Genomic DNA, 20,160 nt, shown 5'->3' on the forward strand with positions numbered 1-20,160 from the left:
CAGTAGTTTTCTCCCACATATGGGGTACCAGCGTACTCAGGACAAATTGGACAACAACATTTTGGGTTCAATGTCTCATGTGACCCTTGGGAAAATAAAAAAATTGGGTACTAAAACATCGTTTGTGGAAAAAATGATTTTTTTTATTTTCACGCCCGGGCGTTATAAACTTCTGTGAAGCACTTGGGGATTCAAAGTGCTCACCAAACATCTAGATAAGTTCCTTGGGGGGGTCTAGTTTCCAAAAGGGGTCACTTGTGGGGGGGTTTCCACAGTTCAGGCACATCAGGGGTTCTCCAAACGCAACATGGCGCCAGATCTCAATTCCAGCCTATTTTGAGTCAAACGGCGCTCTTTCCCTTTCGGGCTCTGCCATGCACCCAAACAGTGGTTTTCCCCCACATATAGGGTATTAGCGTACTCAGGACAAATTGCACAATAACTTTTGGGATCGTGTTTCCCTTGGGAAAATAAAAATTGGGGGTGAAAGAATCATTTTTGTTGAAAAATTATTTAATTTTACGGCTGTACGTTATAAACTTGTGTGAAGCCCATGGGGGTTCAAAGTGCTCACCACATATCTAAATAAGTTCCTTGGGGGGGTCTAGTTTCCAAAATGGTGTCATTTGTGGGGGGCTTCCACTGTTTAGCCACATCAGAGGCTCTCCAAATGCGATATGGCGTCAAGCCAATTATGCGTTGAAAAAGTCAAACGGCGCTCGTTAACTTCCGAGCTCTGCCATGCGCCCAAACAGTGGTTTACCCCCACATATGGGGTATCGGCGCACTCAGGACAAATTTCACAATAATGTTTGGGGTCCTGTTTCCCATGGGAAAATAAAAATTGGGGGTGAAAAGATCCTTTTTGTGGAAAAAATGATTTTTTAATTGTACGGCTGTACGTTATAAACTTTTGTTCAGCCCTTGGGGGTTCAAAATGCTCACCACATATCTAGATAAGTTCCTTGGGGGGGTCTAGTTTCCAAAATGGGGTCACTTGTGGGGGGTTTCCACTGTTTAGGCATATCAGGGGCTCTCCAAACGTGATATGGCGTCCAATCTCAATTCCAGCTAATTTTGAGTTGAAAACGTCAAACGGCGCTCCTTCCCTTTCGAGCTCTGCTATGCTCCGAAACAAATAAAAAAAAAAAATTGGCCCTTAAGTAATTTTTTTGTGAAAAAAAAGTTAAATGTTCATTTTTTTTTTTTTAAATATTCAAAAAATTCAAAAAATGAGAAATTGGTCAAATTTTAACCCTTATAACTTCCTAACAACAAAAACAATTTTGGTTCCAAAATTATTCTGATGAAAAGTAAACATGTGGGAAATGTTACTTATTAAGTTTTTTGTGTGCCGTATCTCTGTGATTTAAGGGCATAAAAATTCAAAGTTGGAAAATTGGAAATTTTCGCCAGATTTCCGTTTTTTCCACAAATAAATGCAAGTTAGGCCGGTTTCACATTTGCGCTTTATAGCGCTGTGACGGCCTGCGCACGGCCGCCGCTAATCCCCACTCCCTGCCGACTCCCTGCCCGCCCCATCCGGTCATCAGGATTTTGCCGTGCGCTGCACACTTTTGAAGGTGCGCCGAACGCAGGATGTTGCATTTCGGCGTGCACGGCGCACCTTGAAAAGTGCGCAGCGCATGGCAAAATCCTGCTAGCGCACGATCTGCGCACCCTATGCTAAAGATGGGGTGCGCAAATTGCAAGCGCCCATGTGCGCTAGTAGGCGGCGATGACCGGATGGGGCGGGCAGGGAGCCGGCAGGGGGCGGGGCTTAGCGGAGGCCGTGCGCAGGCCGTCGCAGCGCTATAAAGCGCAAATGTGAAACCGGCCTTATATCAATTAAATTTTACCACTAACATTATGTACAATATGTCACGAGAAAACAATGTCTGAAATGCTGGGATCCATGGAAGCGTTCCAGAGTTATTACCTCATAAAGGGACAGTGGTCAGAATTGTAAAAATTGGCACGGTCATGAACGTGCAAACCACCCTTGGGAGTAAAGGGGTTAAAATTCTGCTCTCCTATGCTTCCTGGTTTCACTTCACACTTACAGCTAGGCTGCAAATAGAAGCTAATTTATCACAATCAAAGTTTTAAAATTGATTTTTACAGTTATTGAATAATCATTAACCCCTTAACGACCAAGCCATTTTGTAGGTTAAAGACCAGGCCTTAATTTTGAAATCGGACCACTGTCTAAATTTATGTGGTTCTAACTCTGGAACACTTCAACGGATCCCGCTGATTCTGACTTTGTTTTTTCGTGACATATTGTACTTCATGTTAGTGGTAAAATTTCCTCTATGACTTGCGTTTATTTATGAAAAAAATGGAAATATGGCGAAAATGTTTAAAATTTTGCAATTTTCAAACTTTTAATTTTTATGCCCTTAAATCAGAGAGATATGTCACAAAAAAAAGTTAATAAATAACATTTCCCACATGTCTACTTTACATCAGCACAATTTTGGAACCAAAATGTTTTTTGTTAGGAAGTTATAAGGGTTAGAAGTTGACCAGCGATTTCTCATTTTTCCAACAAAATTTACAAAACTATTTTTTTTAGGGACCACCTCACATTTGAAGTGCGTTTGGGGGGTCAATATGACAGAAAATACCCAAAAGTGACAGCATTATAAAAACTGCACCCCTCAAGGTGTTCAAAACCACATTCAAGAAGTTTATTAACCGTTTAGGTACTTCACAAGAATTGAAGCAATGTGGAAGGAAAAAATGAACATTTAACTTTTTTTCCCAAAAATTTTTATTTGGACACAATTTTTTTATTTTGTCAAGGGTATCAGGAGAAAATGAATCTCAATATTTGTTGTGCAATTTCTCCTGAGTACACCGATACCCCATGTGTGGAGGAACACCAATCTTTAGGCACACGGCAGTGCTCAGAAGGGAAGGAGCATCATTTGAGATTTTGAATGTCAAATTGGCTGGAATCGAGAGCGGACGCCATGCCGTGTTTGGAGAGCCCCTGATGTACCTAAACAATGGAAACCCCCCCCATAAGTGACCCCATTTTGGAAACTAGACCCCCCCAAGGAACTTACCTAAATGTGTGTTGAGCACTTTGAACCCCCAAGGGCTTCACAGAAGGTTATAACGTAGAGCCGTGAAAATAAATCATTTTTTCTACAAAAATGATCTTTTCACCCCCAATTTTTATTTTCTCAAGGGTAACAGGACCCCAAAAGTTATTGTGCAATTTGTCCTGAGTACGCTGATACCCCATATGTGGGGGTAAATTACTATTTGGGTACATGGCAGAGGTCGGAAGGGAACATGCCATTTGTCTTTTTTGGCTGGAATTGAGATCGGACGCCATGTCACATTTGGAGAGCTCCTGATGTGCCTAAACAGTGGAAAACCCCCACAAGTGATCCCATTTTGTAAACTAGACCCCCCAAGGAGCTTATCTAGATGTGTGTTCAGCACTTTGAACCCCCAAGTGCTTCACAGAAGTTTATAACGTAGAGCCGTGAAAATAAAAAACTTTTTTTTTTTTCCACAAAAATGATCTTTTTGCCCCCAAATTTTTATTTTCCCAAGGGTAACAGGAGAAATAGGACCCCAACAGTTGTGCAATTTGTCCTGAGTACGCTGATACCCCATATGTGGGGTGGATCCACTGTTTGGGCGCATGGCTGAGCTCAGAAGGGAATGCAGACTTGATGGAATGTTGTATGGGCGTCATGTTGCATTTGCAGAGCCCCTGATGTGCCAAAACAGTAGAAACCCCCCACAAGTGACCCCATTTTGGAAACTAGACCCCCCATGGAGCTTATCTAGATGTGTGGTGAGCACTTTGAAACCCCAATTGCTTAACAGAAGTTTATAACGCAGAGCTGTGAAAAATAAAAAAAACATATTTTTTTCCACAAAAATGATCTTTAATGAGCGATAATTTTTCCACATTTTGGCCTACAGAGTCATGTGTGGGCTTGATTTTTGCAGGAAGAGCTGACGTTTTCATTGGTACCATTTCGTGCACATAACTTTTTTGATCGCTTTTTATTCTGATTTTTGAACAAAAACCAGCAATGTAGGAGTGCTTTTTTTTTTTTCCCCCTCCCTTCCGCATGTGGTAAAATTAGTATGGCAGCTTTATTCTTCGGGTCACTACGATTACAGCAATACCTCATTTATATCTTTCTCCTTCGCCTCATTGGGGGACACAGATACTGTGGGTGTATGCTTCTGCCGCTAGGAGGCTGACACTATTGCCCTATTGCAGGCGGAAATCAGTTTTTTGCTTAGTGTCCATGGAGGCACACGTCTGGTTTTTTTCTCCAGACTTTTTTCGTCTTTTCCATGAAGATGTGACAGGGGCAACGGATCCTTTCAAAAGGGTCCGATTTCCCCAAACCAACAACGGTTGAGTGTTTCCTCCACGTATTCTCTCCCACGTCATGGGACACAATGCCGGACTTAGCCCTGACCACCACTAGGTATTGAAACCATGGGCTGTACAGAGGCACAAGACTAGTCCGTGCGGCCCCCACTGCTCCACCAATGCTTAGACTGCGGTGCTGCAAGGTGACGGACGGTCCCTCTCCTCACCCCCTGAAGGGGTTAGATGGAGCTAGGGTGCCTGCACCGTCCTATTTTATCAAGATCCCCTCACATACCTGCGCTCAGGCTGAAGAGGATCATCGGTGAGGAGAGGGTCTGGGAGGGCTCCTGCGAAGATCTCAGGGCTGGAGCCCCCAGCCGGCGGAAGCCAGGGGTACTTGTAGCCCATAGGCCTTCACTGGCTTCAGGCTTTCATCTTCCAGAACTTTCATAGCACTCAATCCAGGGGACACTGAATTTGTTAAAACAGTCACATTTTTACTTGGCAGCTTACAATCATTACAATGAAGCATAAATGATAGGGCCCAATGGGTTACAGTCTTTCCCACAGGTAATGGACATACCGTATTTTTCGGATTATAAAACCACACCCCAAATTTTGAGGAGAAAAATAGGAATTCTTTTTTTAATAAAATGGTGGTGCTTCTTATGATCCATGTTTCTTAGTGCTTGGTGTGGCTGTGGGGTGGTGGCTGCAATGAAGCAGGGTCCCAGAGTCGCTGATGGAGGAGGCTGGAGAGGGGTCATGCTGCAGGTCGCAGGCTGGGATAAGGGGGCGTTCTGATGTGCGGCGCCCTTCCGCAGTTAGTAGCGCCGTGTTTTTTGTGTACCGCGCACACCCCCCCGGTCAGGGAAAAATTGAGGCCGCCCCTGGAGCCGCGCGTCGCACTGGGCGACGGCGAAGAAATTTTGGGCCCCGGCTTCGAGGGGCGCGGCTAAGCCGCAGAACGGAAACACCGCCCCTAGAGCCGTTTTACATGCTGGTTCACTCCCACAGCTGGTGGCGCGCGATTTGAAGGAAGCAGCCAGGACGGGGGGGGGGGTGGACAGGACTGGGGTAAGTGCTGCCCGAGAGGACACGCTACAGGGAAAACGAGGTGCTACCTCCTCCCCACATCCCCAGCAGCCGACAGATACAGCATGTCCGAAAAGGCAAAGACGCAAACGTTCTTTGACGCTACATGCATCTCTTGTCGGGCTGGGTTTCTGCGGGCGCAGAGCAAGCGATTATGCGAAGCCTGCGAATCCGAACGCGCCCCGGAGCCTTCCCCTGCGACCGTGACCAATGTGTCAAATCCCCCGGAGTGGACCCAATCACTGTCACAGTCCATGGCGTTGCTTACTAGAGCAATAGAGTCCCTTCAAGCCCCAGATAGGGGCAGGGACAATGGCTCGCCGGCCTTAGAGGGAACCTCCACCTCACAAAAGCCTCCGGCCTGCAGGTGCCGCTCTCACTCTAGGCAGACCCGGAGGAAACGAATCCACACGGTGTTGCCCAGTCCATCTGGTCCCTTGGCATCCGTAAGCTCTGCTTCTCGCTCCCCGTCACCAATGGTTGATAGCGAGCAGACCTCAGATTGCGACTCAGACGAGCCCCTTGACCTGGACACTCCAGGGTCACGTGAAACAGTGGACAGCCTCATAGAAGCCGTCAATCAGACCCTGGGGATTGAGGATGATCCCGCAGCGGCTACGGGGCATAAAGTGGCCCGCACAGAGTTTTTTCCTCTCACCAAGAGTTTGAGGACATAGTGCAGCGGCACAGAGAACGTCCAGACAGGCGTTTCTCGGGTCAAAAGGCACTTGAAACAAGGTATCGGTTTGCTCCGGACCTCCGTAAAAGATGGATGGAATCCCCGATGGTGGATCCTCCGGTTTCGCACCTAGCCACTAAGACCCTGCTATCCGTCCCTAGTGGTTCCTCGATTAAGGATCGCCTTATAGAGAGCTTAGCTCGCTCAGTATATGAGGCGTCAGGGTCAGCACTCGCTCCCTCGTTCACAGCAACTTGGGTAGCCAAGGCTATGATATCATGGTCAGAAACATTAAACAAGGTCGCGCCGGAGCTACCTGCAGAGATTTCGGAGTTCGCAGGTCAGATGGCGATGGCCGGAGACTATGTAATCAATGCGTCTTTGGATGCGGCCAATTTCTCGGCACTTGCTGCCGCTAATGCAATTTCGATCAGAAGAGCCCTATGGTTAAGGACATGGCGAGTCGATTCTTCTTCTAAGAAGTCCTTGACTTCCCTGCCTTATCAGTGCGGTCGCCTATTTGGGGAGAAGTTGGATCAACTTGTCTCCGACTCCACAGGAGGGAAGAGTGGGTTTCTCCCTCAACAAAGGGTCAAACCGCTTTTTCGTCACCCGTTTCAGGCACGTTTTCGGGCCTTTCGCAACACCGGGTGGACTACAGCGGCCAATTCCGCCGCCTCAGGCCGCCCCAACCAGGATAGGGAGCGGCAGGTCTCGTATAGAGCCAATCCATTTGGGAGATTGCGTACTCAGCAGCCCCTATCGAGGGGATCCAGATCCCAAAGATCGTCGGCCAAATGACTCGAAGGCCTTTACCAGACGACACCGGCAAGGTGGGCGGCCGCCTACTCTGGTTTTTCCACGTCTGGGCCAATGTCGCTCACGACGCATGGGTAAAGGAATTGGTGGCCTCAGGGTACAAAATATAATTTGTCAGATACCCGCCAAGACTGTTTTTTCTTTCCCAGCTTTCCAGAGTGGATGGCCAGGCAAGGGCTCTATTGGGAGCCATCAAATCGCACCAGCACAACTGAGTCATTGTTCCAGTACCGGAACACGGAAAAAATCAGGGATTCTATTCCAACCTTTTTGCAGTCCCCAAAAAGGACGGGTCGGTCAGGCCTATTTTGGACCTGAACCTTCTGAACAAATTCATCAGGATCAGACATTTCCGGATGTGATTTCGGCTGTCCACATCCCGGTCGTGGAAAATTGGGCAGCAGATTTTCTCAGCCGGCAGGGTCTTGCGTCCGGAGAGTGGTCTCTACATCCCGAAGTCTTCCGGCAGATTTGTCAGCTGTGGGGAACTCCAGATGTGGATCTGATGGCGTCCAGAGTGAATGACAATGTGCCCACATATGTCGCTCGAGCCAGGGACCCGCAGGCTATCGCTGTGAACGCGTTGGTTCTGCCATGGAACCAGTTTTGCCTCCCATATCTATTTCCCCTGCTGCCACTATTTCCGAGGGTCATCAAGAAGATCAAGATGGAAGGGGTTCCAGCGATTCTGCTGGCCCTGTCAAGCGTGGTACGCAGATCTAATGCAGCTGCTTGCCGACATTCCTTGGCGCCTGCCAGAGCGCCCAGATCTACTTTCACAAGGGCCAATTTGCCACCCGAACTTGTTGAGGGAGGGCTAAATTAACCCTTCACGGTTAATCCAGTGATTTCCAAATTAGTTCACAGAATGTTGCTAGCAACTGAGAATGACCACACGGAGACGGGGGTCTCTGTACGGGAGGATCGAGGCAGATCACTGAGCCCCTTTACTGAATCTCACATTACATAGCATTCTGCTTAATTATGCAAAGTATACAGCTACCAATAGAATCGTAATACATTTAAGCCAATAGTATTGCAAGAAAATCGGAATATGTCCCCAGCTGCATGACGTAGAATATAGAACAATAGCACATTCTTTTAAGGTCTCATCTCATATCTTGTACAAGCTAGAACAGTCTGGTTTCATAACAGCCGTGAACTTTCATCTAGTTAAGTTACAAAATTTAACTCGTAAACAGCAAAATGGCGTCGCAAACACAAAAAATGGATCTCGGAGAACAAGATGTCCTGTACATCTGAATACTGTACTTCACAATTCCCCCCTAGATAAATTTTGATAACACATATGCAGCATCAGAGGTGCTATCCCAAGCTAACAGCTTGAGGGGTACTGGTCTTCACATGACTGATGCCGTGTTACCAGTCATGGCTGTCGCGGCGCACCCGTCCCCCCTGTATACTGCAGTTCACGAATAACAATTTTTGATGACGGTGGTGGAGATCTTTTGTAAGTAGCCATGTGCTTGGCTTCAACATCTTCATCAAGTAGCCTTTTAAGATCGGTGCAGAGAAGAGCAGGGGCAACGACACCTTTGGTATCATCATTAGCTGTCTTAGTGCAGAATTTCCTAATACATACAGAAATACACCAAAAAACAAGTTTTAGTATCACATACACAACAAGGATACAGGCAGCAATGTGTAACAAGCTCTGTAAGATCCCAGCTACCCAGCCCCCAATTCCCTTAAACCAATTGGCTGGATTGAGAAAGGAGAAGGTGTCTGACCACCAACTGTCCTTATTACGATCGTTGTCTTTATCGTATTGATCTCTGAGTCTTTGAATGTCTTCTAACTTTAACCTTAACTTCATAGTACTGTTAGGATCTATATAATGACAGCAAGCGGGTCCAATGACCTGACACATACCACCTTGCGCTGCTGTTAAGTAGTCCAGCACTATAGTATGTTGATTAGTGACTATAATAAGTTGATTTTGGACAGCAACAGTAGTATTAAGTATATCCAATATATCCCAAATTTGATCATCTAGATAGTCTGTGGCCCTAACGAATTTATCCCACATTTGTGTAATCATAGGGTAAATGAAAATGGAACTGACAATTTTATTGGCCTCACTCATCTGCACTATATGTGGTCTCCCTGAAGGGCGGGGTGAATTGTCCGCAGCTCTTTTGTATAATGTATGTTTGGGTATAGCCTGTGTATCCAACTGTTTGTTCGGAATAACAAAGGTGGCCGGGTCAAGCGACCCAGAGTACAAGTACCTCTTACCCCTACTGGCACCCATTTATAAGCATTGTCTCCACATACCCAGAACATGTCATCAGGTAAATCCCATAGGGCTGAATGTTGCTGTACCAATCTATGAGCTAAGTCTATGAATGCAGATGCATTCTGAAGCATGCACCAAGCTGGAGATTGTCCTAAGGGACTACAATAACCTACTTGGGGATTTCCACAAGTGGGGGTTCCTGGCACATATTCAGAGGACTCATTACAAGATATATTGCCAGGAATACTGGCACAGGTTTCGTTAGAACCCTGGGGAAACAAATTAGAATATTCCCATGACGTGTTATGTAGCCTTCTTTCTAGCAACATTGGTTTGAAAGCATCAGTAGAGTGTGAAGTTACATTGAAACTGACTTGTAAACCATACGTTGGAACTTGTCCCAGATTGATTAAACTAGTCTTATTCTTAGGGACCCATGCCCCTCCTTTGTAGGCCAAATATTGAAGTTGTGTATTACTTCCTGAAAGGTTACCGTGCCACCAGGGGTATCCCACCCATCCCACAATAGGTATACCAACAGTTAAATTCCATAACTTAACATTATCTGTGGCATTATTAGCTAGTGTGTCAGAACAGTCAGTCCAAGCAAATAACTCCTCGGGTGGAACAGGGATAGCTAAAAAGGGGATGCTTGTGGCTGACACTGGTGAATACGTGCAAATCCAACAGTCTGCCAGAGACTGGGAATTGTCCAACAAATCTCTCAGTAATTTTTCATGATGTTGTATAAACTTATTATTCAAGGACGTTGGGGAATTTAGGCTGTCCCATGCGGTTACCAATAGTAATATGGAAAATGCGAAAGACCAAAACATGTCCCTTCATTTGCTATTGGCTTGTTGGGTGATGAGGAGGACTTCATAGGGACCTTCATACAAGGGTTCTAGTCCGTGCTTCCTGACATGCCTCTTCACGACTACCAAATCACCAGGCTTCAGGTTATGACAAGTGTCGGTTTCTGCTGAATCTGGAAAAGAAGAGAAAACTAGAACATAGGTGTTAGCAAGATTTTTACTAAGCAGAATAACATATTGAACAGCACGGTCAGTTTTTTCTGATAACTGCTGGGGCTGGAAGTTTGCAACTGGGGGCCTAGCACCAAACAATATCTCATATGGGGACAGGCCATGTTTTGCAATAGGGGTAGTACAAATGTGGTATACTACAGTGGGTAGGAGCTCTGGCCATGGAGCCGTAGTCTCCTGCATCATTTTGGTCAATTGTCCCCTCAGTGTGCCGTTCAGCCTCTCAACTTTCCCACTGGATTGTGGGTGGTACGGAGTATGGAGGGCTACAGTGGATCCAAGCATTGTCAAAACTTCTTGGTACACATGAGAAGAAAAGGCCAGACCTTGATCACTTTCAACAACTTCTGGAACCCCATATCTGCATATAACTTCCATCACCAGTTTCTTCGCTGTGGTTTTTGCAGTCATGTTGGTAACAGAGAATGCTTCCGGCCAACTGGAGAACATGTCAACAACAACCAAACAGTATTCATACCTTCCAGACTTAGGCAACGTGATATGGTCCACCTGGAGCCTTTGGAAAGGATAGTCGGGCTTAGCAAGATGCTTCGGGGGAACACGTTGAAGTTGACCGGGATTGCAAGTCTGCCAGATATTACAGGCACGGTTGAGCGCTGTCAAAACTGTGGAAATACCCGGGGCCCAGTAGAATTTTTGCACCAGTGCGAGGGCCTGATTCTTTCCTCGATGTGTAGGTCCATGTGGCAATAGCAGGGTACATCCGCTTAGGGAGACACATTAGTTGGTCCTTTTTCCAGAGACCATTATCCATACGTGCCCCATCAGTCTTCCATTGCTTCACCTCTTCCTTTGGAGACATTCTCTGCATTGTCATTAAGCGGTCTCACGGGGTCCGACAGAAAACTTCAGTCTGTTGTAGATCATCAGGTTCTTGTAGGGTCAATGCTTCTTGTAACTGTTTACGCTGAGAGCGTGTGGTCACCATAGTTGGTATGGTTGGTTCAACGGAGAAGAGCGGCGGCTTTTGCTTGCACATCCGCAAATGCGTTGCCAACAGTCTGTGGACTGTTCCTAGGACCGTGCGCCTTAACTTTGATAATAGCCACCTGAGTAGGTAATTTGATCGAGTCCATGAGGGTTTTAACAGCTTCAGCATTTTTCACTGGGGTTCCAGCAGTAGTAATAAACCCTCGATTGGCCCATAGAGCCCCAAAATCATGAGCAATACCAAATGCATACCATGAGTCCGTGTATATATTAGCCCGTCTGTTCTTGGCCAAAGTACATGCAGTAGACAGAGCCTGGAGTTCTGCTTCTTGTGCTGACTGTGAGGGTGGGAGCGCAGCTGCGTGCTCTACAGTGTCCTCTGTGGTAACAGCGTATCCCGTGTGGAATCTACCAAACTCGTCAGCATATCTTGAACCATCCGTGTATAACACCAGATCGGGATTTGGGAGTGGATTCTCACTGACATTTGGTGGAGTAGATGTTTCTTCAGTCAGAAGTTGGGAACAATCATATTGGAGGTAATCCTCATCACTGCCATCTTTCCTTATAGTTCATAATACCGTCTTACAAGGCGTTGTAAAGGGGTTACATTATGCGTGATGTATCCGGTATCCACTGACAATAATAAGTGCATAAGAAAACGCTGGAGTTCAGTTTCATCTTTTGGGAAAGGAAGGGAGCTGACAGCTATTTTTCTTCTGCGAAGTGTCTGGCACCCTGAAGGAGACAGTGACCCAAGAAGATCACTTGACCAAGGCAGAACTGAAGTTTCGAGGCCGAAACCCGACAGTTCAGTGCTGCCAGATACTTAAGGAGGCTAGCAATGGCAGAAATGGCAAAAGACAGCTGCTCATATTTTTTTTTTTTGCAAACTGGTTGGGACTGTTTTGGGCCCCTTGTGGCATAACTGTCCATGTTAACTGTCGTCCCTGCTAAGTGAATGCAAATAGAAACTGGCAGTCTGGGGGTAACGGAATGCTAAAGAAGGCGTTGGTAAGATCAATAACTGTAAACCAAGCAGCATCCTGGGGTATTTGGGACAAAAGAGTATGAGGATTAGGCACCAGGTTTGAGAAACACTTTTACTGGTTCTACAGGCATTTTCCCTATATCATTTGACCCTTTTGACCAGATTTTAGATAGTATCTCTGAGAGGTATGGGGTGAGTCATTGATCCTCAGGCAATATTGGGGGTGGATCTGGGCCTATCAGGGCCATCATAACTGTAGGAAGGGCATGCAAAATACGGATTTCCTCACTGTCTTCATCTACATAGGGATTTTATAACATAAGAACCATCTGACCATCATCTTGGAATTGTATTCCGGAGCGAAACTGTGATAATAAATCTGCCCCTAGTAAATTTACTGGACATGTGGGAGAGATTACGAACTGAACAGTAACCTTGGGAAAAGGTCCCACAGAAATAGGGTTTATAAAAGTATATTAATTGGGTCTACCATCTACTCCGATTAAAATAGCAGGGGAATGACAATCTCTGAAAATGTTCGAGTCAGGCACAGCGCCATAATTAGCAGGGAGGGGCTGAGGAGTAAGGTTCTCAGTAGCTGAAGACTGGGGGGGGCAGAGTTTGCTGTGTGGGCTGAAGGGCACACTGTGTGCTCGCAGCTGCGGTGGGGGCTGGAGGCTGCTGTTTGCTTTTGTTTTTTTTTTGTTTTTGTTTTTTTTCTCTCTGTACGCTGAAAAGACGGGTTAAATTCTTCTGCGGTGGCTCATAAGAGATACTGTGAGCGTTTAACAAAGAAAAGGTGGGGGCTGCGACTCTCGGTCTCCTTGTACAATTGTCATCTAGCAGGGAGACCTCTTCTTTCAAATCATCACTTTTAACTATTCGTCTGCCTGACACATTGTCTGGATCTTAGTTCCTTCTTTAATCAATCACATTCTCACACCACAGTCACTTGCTTGAACCACAAACAATCCCGTCCTTGCCGTAATAATAGACTATTTTTCCTTCTTCAACATAGCAGTAATAGAAACAATCAGAATTCACTTCCTCTGTTCTTCCTAACACCTTCGTCACACAATTCTTGTGCCAAGCCACAAAATTCTTCTTTTCCTTCCACGGATTCTCTCATTTAGAGCTAAATATCCTTTAGTTGTGCACAATACTGGAGCGGCCGTCTCAGTCTGTTCCACAGGGTCAATAATCCCCCTCTGGGATTGCCCAAAATTCGCGGTACTCAGTGAAAGGAGGAGGGCGTTTCAGACTATCCCTCCGGACACCTCTGGTTATATATATATATCTATCTATATATACCTGAGTTACGTATCCTACCCAGTCTTCGATCACTCACTACGCCTGATTACTAACAGTGAATTCAGGGTATTTTGACTATAAAGAGAGTCACAATCACTGGTCAATCCGGGGTGTCCGTCCCTTATGAGGTACGGTTCGAGCACTGGGCCCCCAACGGGACTACACCTCTATATGATTCCACCCATGAATCACCCCACCACAGGGACAAACCTCAGATCCTCTTTGCAGCAACAAGCACAGGAAAACCACACCAACGGTCAGTCTGAACAGTATAACTGCCAACTTACCGTGGTTGTCGTGGGGGGGTGATCAGTCCCAATTTTCCAGCACCTGTGTCCGCTCTGAGGGTCCTTTGTCTTGTTGTCCTCCGGGGGCAGAGGCGTCCCTACTCGGGGCCCCATGTTTGGGCGCCAAGACTGTTGGAGGTAGGGCTAAATTAACCCTTCACGGTTGATCCAGTGATTTCCAAATTAGTTCACAGAATGTTGCTAGCAACTGAGAATGACCACACGGAGACGGGGGTCTCTGTACGGGAGGATCGAGGCAGATCACTGAGCCCCTTTACTGAATCTCACATTACATAGCATTCTGTTTAATTATGCAAAGTATACAGCTACCAATAGAATCGTAAAACATTTAAGCCAATAGTATTGCAAGAAAATCGGAAAATGTCCCCAGCTGCATGACGTAGAATATAGAACAATAGCACATTCTTTTAGGGTCTCATCTCATATCTCATATCTTGTACAAGCTAGAACAGTCTGGTTTCATAACAGCCGTGAACTTTCATCTAGTTAAGTTACAAAATTTAACTCGTAAACAGCAAAATGGCGTCGCAAGCACAAAAAATGGATCCCGGAGAATAAGATGTCCTGTACATCTGAATACTGTACTTCACAAACTCAGAGGCCCTGTGTTTGACGGCATGGCCGTTGAATCTTGGATTCTAACCCAGGCAGGGTTCGGGAGCAAGGTGGTCGCTACAGTGATTAGCGCCTGGAAGCCTGCTTCAGCACGAATTTACCACCACACCTGGAAGGTGTTCTTTGCTTGGTGTCGAGGCCGCGGTGTTTCTCCTCTGAGATTCCCGATCCCCAACATCTTGACTTTTCTCCATTCGGGCCTAGACTCTGGCTTAGCCCCAAGTTCCCTCAGGAGACAAATATCGGCCTTATCCATCCTGTTCCAGCGCAGAATTGCTACCAATCTGCAGGTGAAGACTTTCATCCAGGGAGTCTCCCACTTGGTACCTCCCTGTAAGGCGCCTATGGACGCTTGGGACCTTAACCTGGTCCTAAGTGTTCTGCAGGAAGCTCCATTTGAACCGCTTCAGGATATCTCCTTGAGGTACCTTTCCTGGAAAGTTGTGTTCCAAGTGGCCATCACTTCTATCAGGCGGGTTTCAGAACTGGCAGCCCTGTCCTGCCAATCCCCATTCCTCACATAAGGATAAGGTGGTGCTCAGACCAGCCCCTCCTTTTCTGCCTAAACATGGATTTTTGTGATAACTCACCGTAAAATTCTTTTCTCCGAGACCCTCATTGGGGGACACAGCACCCACCCTATTAGCCAGTTGGCTCTTGTTTTGTTTAAATTTATATGCATTTACTAATTTGATATAAGGGTGGTGTTTTGGACATGTTGTACCTGTATTAAGGCTGATTTTGTTGTCCTTCTACTGCTTTGGCACCAAACTGATTTCCGCCCGATATAGGGGAGAGGGTTTATGCGGCGGAGGAGGAGCTAACCTCTTTTTTTCACTTAGTGTCAGCCTCCTAGCGGCAGACTCATATACCCACAGTATCTGTGTCCCCCAATGAGCGTCTCGGAGAAAAGGATTTTATGGTGAGTTATCACAAAAATCCATGTTTTTTTATGTTTTGGTGTTTTTTACACAATAAAAACTTTTCTAAAAAAAAAATATTTTTGCATCACTTTATTCTGCAAGCTATAACTTTTATTTTTTCGCTAATGATGCTGTATGGTAGATGATGTCAGCGGTACCATGTTTATTTATATGTGTTTTTTTGATCGCGTGTTATTGCACTTTTTCCAAGCGGTATCATCATATCAAAAGTATAATTTGCTACTTTTTTTTTTTTTTACAGCGTTCACTGAAGGGGTTAACTAGGGTGACACTTATAGATGGGATTTTTACGGACGTGGCGATACCAAACGTGTATGTTTTTGTTTATTTTATTTATTTTTACATAAAAATGTGTAATTTTTAGGGATTTTTTAAAATTATTTTTCATTATTTTTAAATTTTTTTACATATTTTTTTTAAAAAATGTTATTTTTTTAACCTTGTCCCTTTATGGGACTTTAACTTTCGCTTTGACTTTAGGTATAATACATTGCAATGCTCCAGCATTGTAATGCATTATACCAATGTTGAAAGCTGGTGACACCTTGCTGTGAGCATGGTGTCACCAGCTTTCTGTAGGTAAATGACCCGGAGATTGTCATGACACCTCCGGGTCATCATGGTACAGGTCGGGCTCCGCGATTACATCGCGGGGACGCCGACCTGAGGCAGAGGGAGCCCCCTACCCTCTGCCTCCCCCTCTGAACACTGCGATCACGCTCGATCGCAGCAGTGAGGGGGTTAACAGCCAGGGGCGGTGGAGGCTCCGCTCCTACCTGTCAGTGCAGGACGCTCAGCCACTGCAGCGCTGAGCTCCTACACTGATATAGGGCAGGAGAGGCTCAAATTTCAGCCTCTCCTGCTCATCACTGCTGTGTTTGGTTTGTCAGATTGACTGACCAATCACAGCGCTGTGGGTGCAGGGACCGAGTGCAAGGGTCCCTGCCCCCCTTGCTGTGCCTCTCAGCTGTCATAGACAGGTGTCGGCACTAAACTGAAACTGCGTGTTTACACGCAGTGACAGTTCAAAGGCAGGACGTGCAGAGTCCGTCATGGTGCGGGAAGTTACCTACTGCCATGACAGACTCTGCACATCTATAGACCTTAAGGGGTTAAGCCACTAAAAAAGGCTTGTTATAAAGTACATATAGGGTGCAGTAATGATATGGTGGTGGTTTTGGGGTTTCCGTTTAAGGTGAATATTGTATCAGTCACTAAGCAGTTAAAGCTCTTTTCACAAAGATGCTGCTTTTAGTATTTCCTTCATAAATATACACTAAGGATACTTTCACACTTGGAGTTTTTTTGCGCTGCGTTTTTGCGCATAAATGCGCATGCGTTTTTTCCCTATACTTAACATGGGTGCGCATTGTCACGTGTTTGTATGCGTATGCGTTTTTTTGTAGTGTGCGCTCGGGTGCACAAAATGCATCCTGTTGCATTTTTTGTGCGTCCAACCTGTCTCAAAAAAACGCATGCGCATGAAATTCACCCAAAAACCTATTAAAGTCTATGGGAGCGCTGACGTGCGAATGGTCATGCGCAAAAAAAGCATGCGTTTTTTGCAAAAAACAAGAAAACGCATAAAAAAATGCATGATGCGGTTTTTTTTATGCGCGCTTGCACTGCGCGCGCAGCGCGAAAGAACGCAAGTGTGAAAGTAGCCTTAATTATGTAAATTGCACATTTTGTTAAGACTAAAGCTGTCATACTCGTATTCAGGTATGGTCAGAGATTCGCAGGCATCAAATTTTAAGGGAAGATTTGAGACAAAGAAGGAAACAGCTTGAGTCATTGATGGCTGAGCATCAGCGAAGACAAGGAATCTCAGAAACTGCTTCTGCTGGCTCTTTAAGAAGTGATGACTCTGACACACACAGTCTTCAGCACCACAGTAGAACTGAAAGGTGAGTATTTGACACAAATCTCCCCTTATAGGGAAGCTGTTATCAGATTTTTGCCATGTAACCTGAGGACAGCCTTATGTGAGGGCTGAGAGCCTGATTACAGGGATGTCACTTACTGGGCAGCTTGCTGTAGTTTGAATACAATCAGTGTTTTATCAGCAGGGGATTATCACTGCAGGACTAGGTGTCTTGAGGCGGGCAGTGCTTAATCTGTTTATCCCCTCCCCCACCACTGATTGGCAGCTTGCTGGAATCTGCCAATCAGTGTTGTGGGTGGGGTAATACAGCATTATGTATTTGAGCACTGCTAAATCTACAGCGAAAAAATAGGGATTCTATCAAAACTGCTCCAAGCAGTCCAATAAGTGATACATCGCTGGAAGCATTGTCTGTTCCTACATTATGCGTCTTCTAGATTCCATAACAAAACCTGCTGATAAATTCCCTTTACGACCAGGTTCAAACGGCCGTACTAGAACTTGAACCGAGTGCAGAAGATTCCTGCTCTATTTACATGTACTAGTTTGGTCTGTAAATCTGACCAAAGTAATGCATGCTGCAATTTTTTTTCCACATTGACCATTTGTCCATGTTGAAAGTCGGCCATGTGCCGATATAATGGGTGTGTGTGCAATCCGTGCCGCATAAATCCATATAGTACGCTCGTCTGAACAAGCCCTAAATCCCTTGTTCAGTACATCACCTTCTGATTTCTCATTTAGTGTTTAGTACTGAGGCCTTATAATGTTGGGCTTCTTTTATTACATATGTATAAAGGCATTGCAGTTTGGATCTGTTCATGTGTGGCTCCTTTAGTTCCTCACACACTAGAATAACACTGACGATTCCAGAATGTGTTCTGAGTACCAAAACTATTTGAGTTAATTTGGGACTGAACTGGGTAACAGTGGGCTAGAGAGAATTATACAGAGGCAGTAGCCATGTGATGCATGTGGTTTTAGCTAATCCTAGTGATATTTCATTGCAGCCTGTATTATTTTTTGTTCTGTTTCTAGGACAATGGCAACTTGGGGTGGATCTACACAGTGTGCCCTTGATGATGATGGTGATGATGACGATGATGATGGTGGTGATGACGATGATGAAGCTTGCGTATCTGATGTAAATCAGGCAGAAGAGGAGGAGGAAGACGATGAGCAAGAAAACACATTCCAAGAAAATGTCATGTATCCCCCAAGTGGCATGAACCAGAGTGCTTTCAGTGGGAAGGCCAATAAACCTGAGTAAGAAGACGTGTATCATTGACGTGCTTGTTTACATTTAGAGAGCTGTCTCTTCGGTATAATGACTATTATAAGGATGTACATGTTTTAGTATAAGTATACCATTGTATACCCAAAGTTTAGGTTAGGAAGTATGGAGCAAATGAAAGAAGGTATGGTTGCATGGTCAAAAAGTTTGTTTGTAACCAGGCAGTTGTTATACCATAAGTCGGCAAAAAAGCTGTAGAGGTGAAACATTGTTACATACAGGTGCTTCTCACAAAATTAGAATATGATCAAAAAGTTAATTTATTTCAGTTGACTACAAAAAGTGAAACTCATACATTATATGGAGTCATTACAAACAGTGATCTATTTCAAATGTTTATTTCTGCTAATGTTGATGATTATGGATTACAGCCAATAAAAACCCAAAAGTCATTACCTCAGTAAATTAGAATAATTAACAAAAAACACATGCAAAGTTTTCCTAAGCACTGAAAAAAGGTTCCTTAGTCTGTTTCAGTAGCTCCACAATCATGGGGAAGACTGCTGACTTGACAGATGTCCAGAAGGCAGTCACTGACACACTCCACAAGGAGGGTAAGCCACAAAAGGCCATTGCTAAAGAAGCTGGCTGTTTACAGAGTGCTGTATCCAAGCATATTAATGGAAAATTGAGTGGATGGAAAAAAGTGTGGTAGAAAAAGGTGCACAAGCTACCGGGATAACTGCAGCATTGAAAGGATTAAGAAAAGGCCATTCAAAAATTTTGGGGAAATTCACAAAGAGTGGACTTCTGCTATTCATTGCTTCAAGATCCACCAAACACAGACGTATCCAGGACATGGGCTTCAAGTGTCACATTCCTTGTGTCAAGCCACTCATGACCAATAGACAATGCCAGGAGCGTCTTACCTGGGCCAGGGAGTAAAAGATTTGGACTGTTGCTCAGTGGTCCAAGGTGTGGTTTTCAAATGAAAGTAAATTTTGCATTTCATTTGGAATTCAGGGTCCCAGAGTGTGGAAGAAGAGTGGAGAGGCACACAATCCAAGCTTCTTGAGGTCTAGTGTGAAGTTTCCACAATCAGTGATGGTTTGGGGGAGCCATGTCATCTGCTGGTGTAGGTCCACTGTGTTGTGGAAATTTCATTCTCCAACAGAACTTGTCACCTGTCCACACTGCCAAAAGTACCAATACCTTATCACTGTGCTTGATTGGCCAGCAAACTCGCCTGACCTTAACCCCATAGAGAATCTGTCGGGTATTGTAAAGAGGAAGATGTGAGACACCAGACCCAACAATGCAGATGAGCTGAAGGCTGCTATCAAAGTAACCTGGGCTTCCATAACACCTCAGCAGGGCCACAGTGATCGCCATCATGCTATATTGATGCAGTAATTGATGACAAAGGAGCCCCGACAAAGTATTGAGTGCATTTATTGAAAATACTTTTCAGTAGGCCAACATTTCAGATTTTAAAATCATTTTTCAAGCTGGTGTTATGAAGTATTCTAGTTTACTGAGATAATGACTTTTGGGTTTGCATTGGCTGTAAGCTATAATCATCAACATTAACCGAAATAAACACTTGAAATAAATCACTCTGTTTGTAATCTCTATATAATGTATGACTTTCACTTTTTGTATTGA

General features: G+C 45.1%; 1 protein-coding gene across 7 annotated transcripts in view; it reads left to right on the top strand.

The window, feature by feature from the left end:
• The window catches only part of PCM1 (pericentriolar material 1), a 224,952-nt gene that overhangs the window by 172,287 nt on the left and 32,505 nt on the right, over positions 1-20,160 (top strand). For all 7 annotated transcript variants that reach the window (XM_073583641.1, XM_073583639.1, XM_073583635.1 and 4 more), the window contains exons 15-16: positions 17,099-17,283; positions 18,300-18,527. In XM_073583641.1, coding sequence (XP_073439742.1) covers positions 17,099-17,283; positions 18,300-18,527 — 413 coding nt within the window. The remainder of the gene's footprint in view (positions 1-17,098; positions 17,284-18,299; positions 18,528-20,160) is intronic.

This window comes from Dendrobates tinctorius, unplaced genomic scaffold (genome assembly GCF_039654945.1).
Source record: "Dendrobates tinctorius isolate UK_male_01 unplaced genomic scaffold, ASM3965494v1 ptg000079l, whole genome shotgun sequence".
Taxonomy (NCBI): domain Eukaryota; kingdom Metazoa; phylum Chordata; class Amphibia; order Anura; family Dendrobatidae; genus Dendrobates; species Dendrobates tinctorius.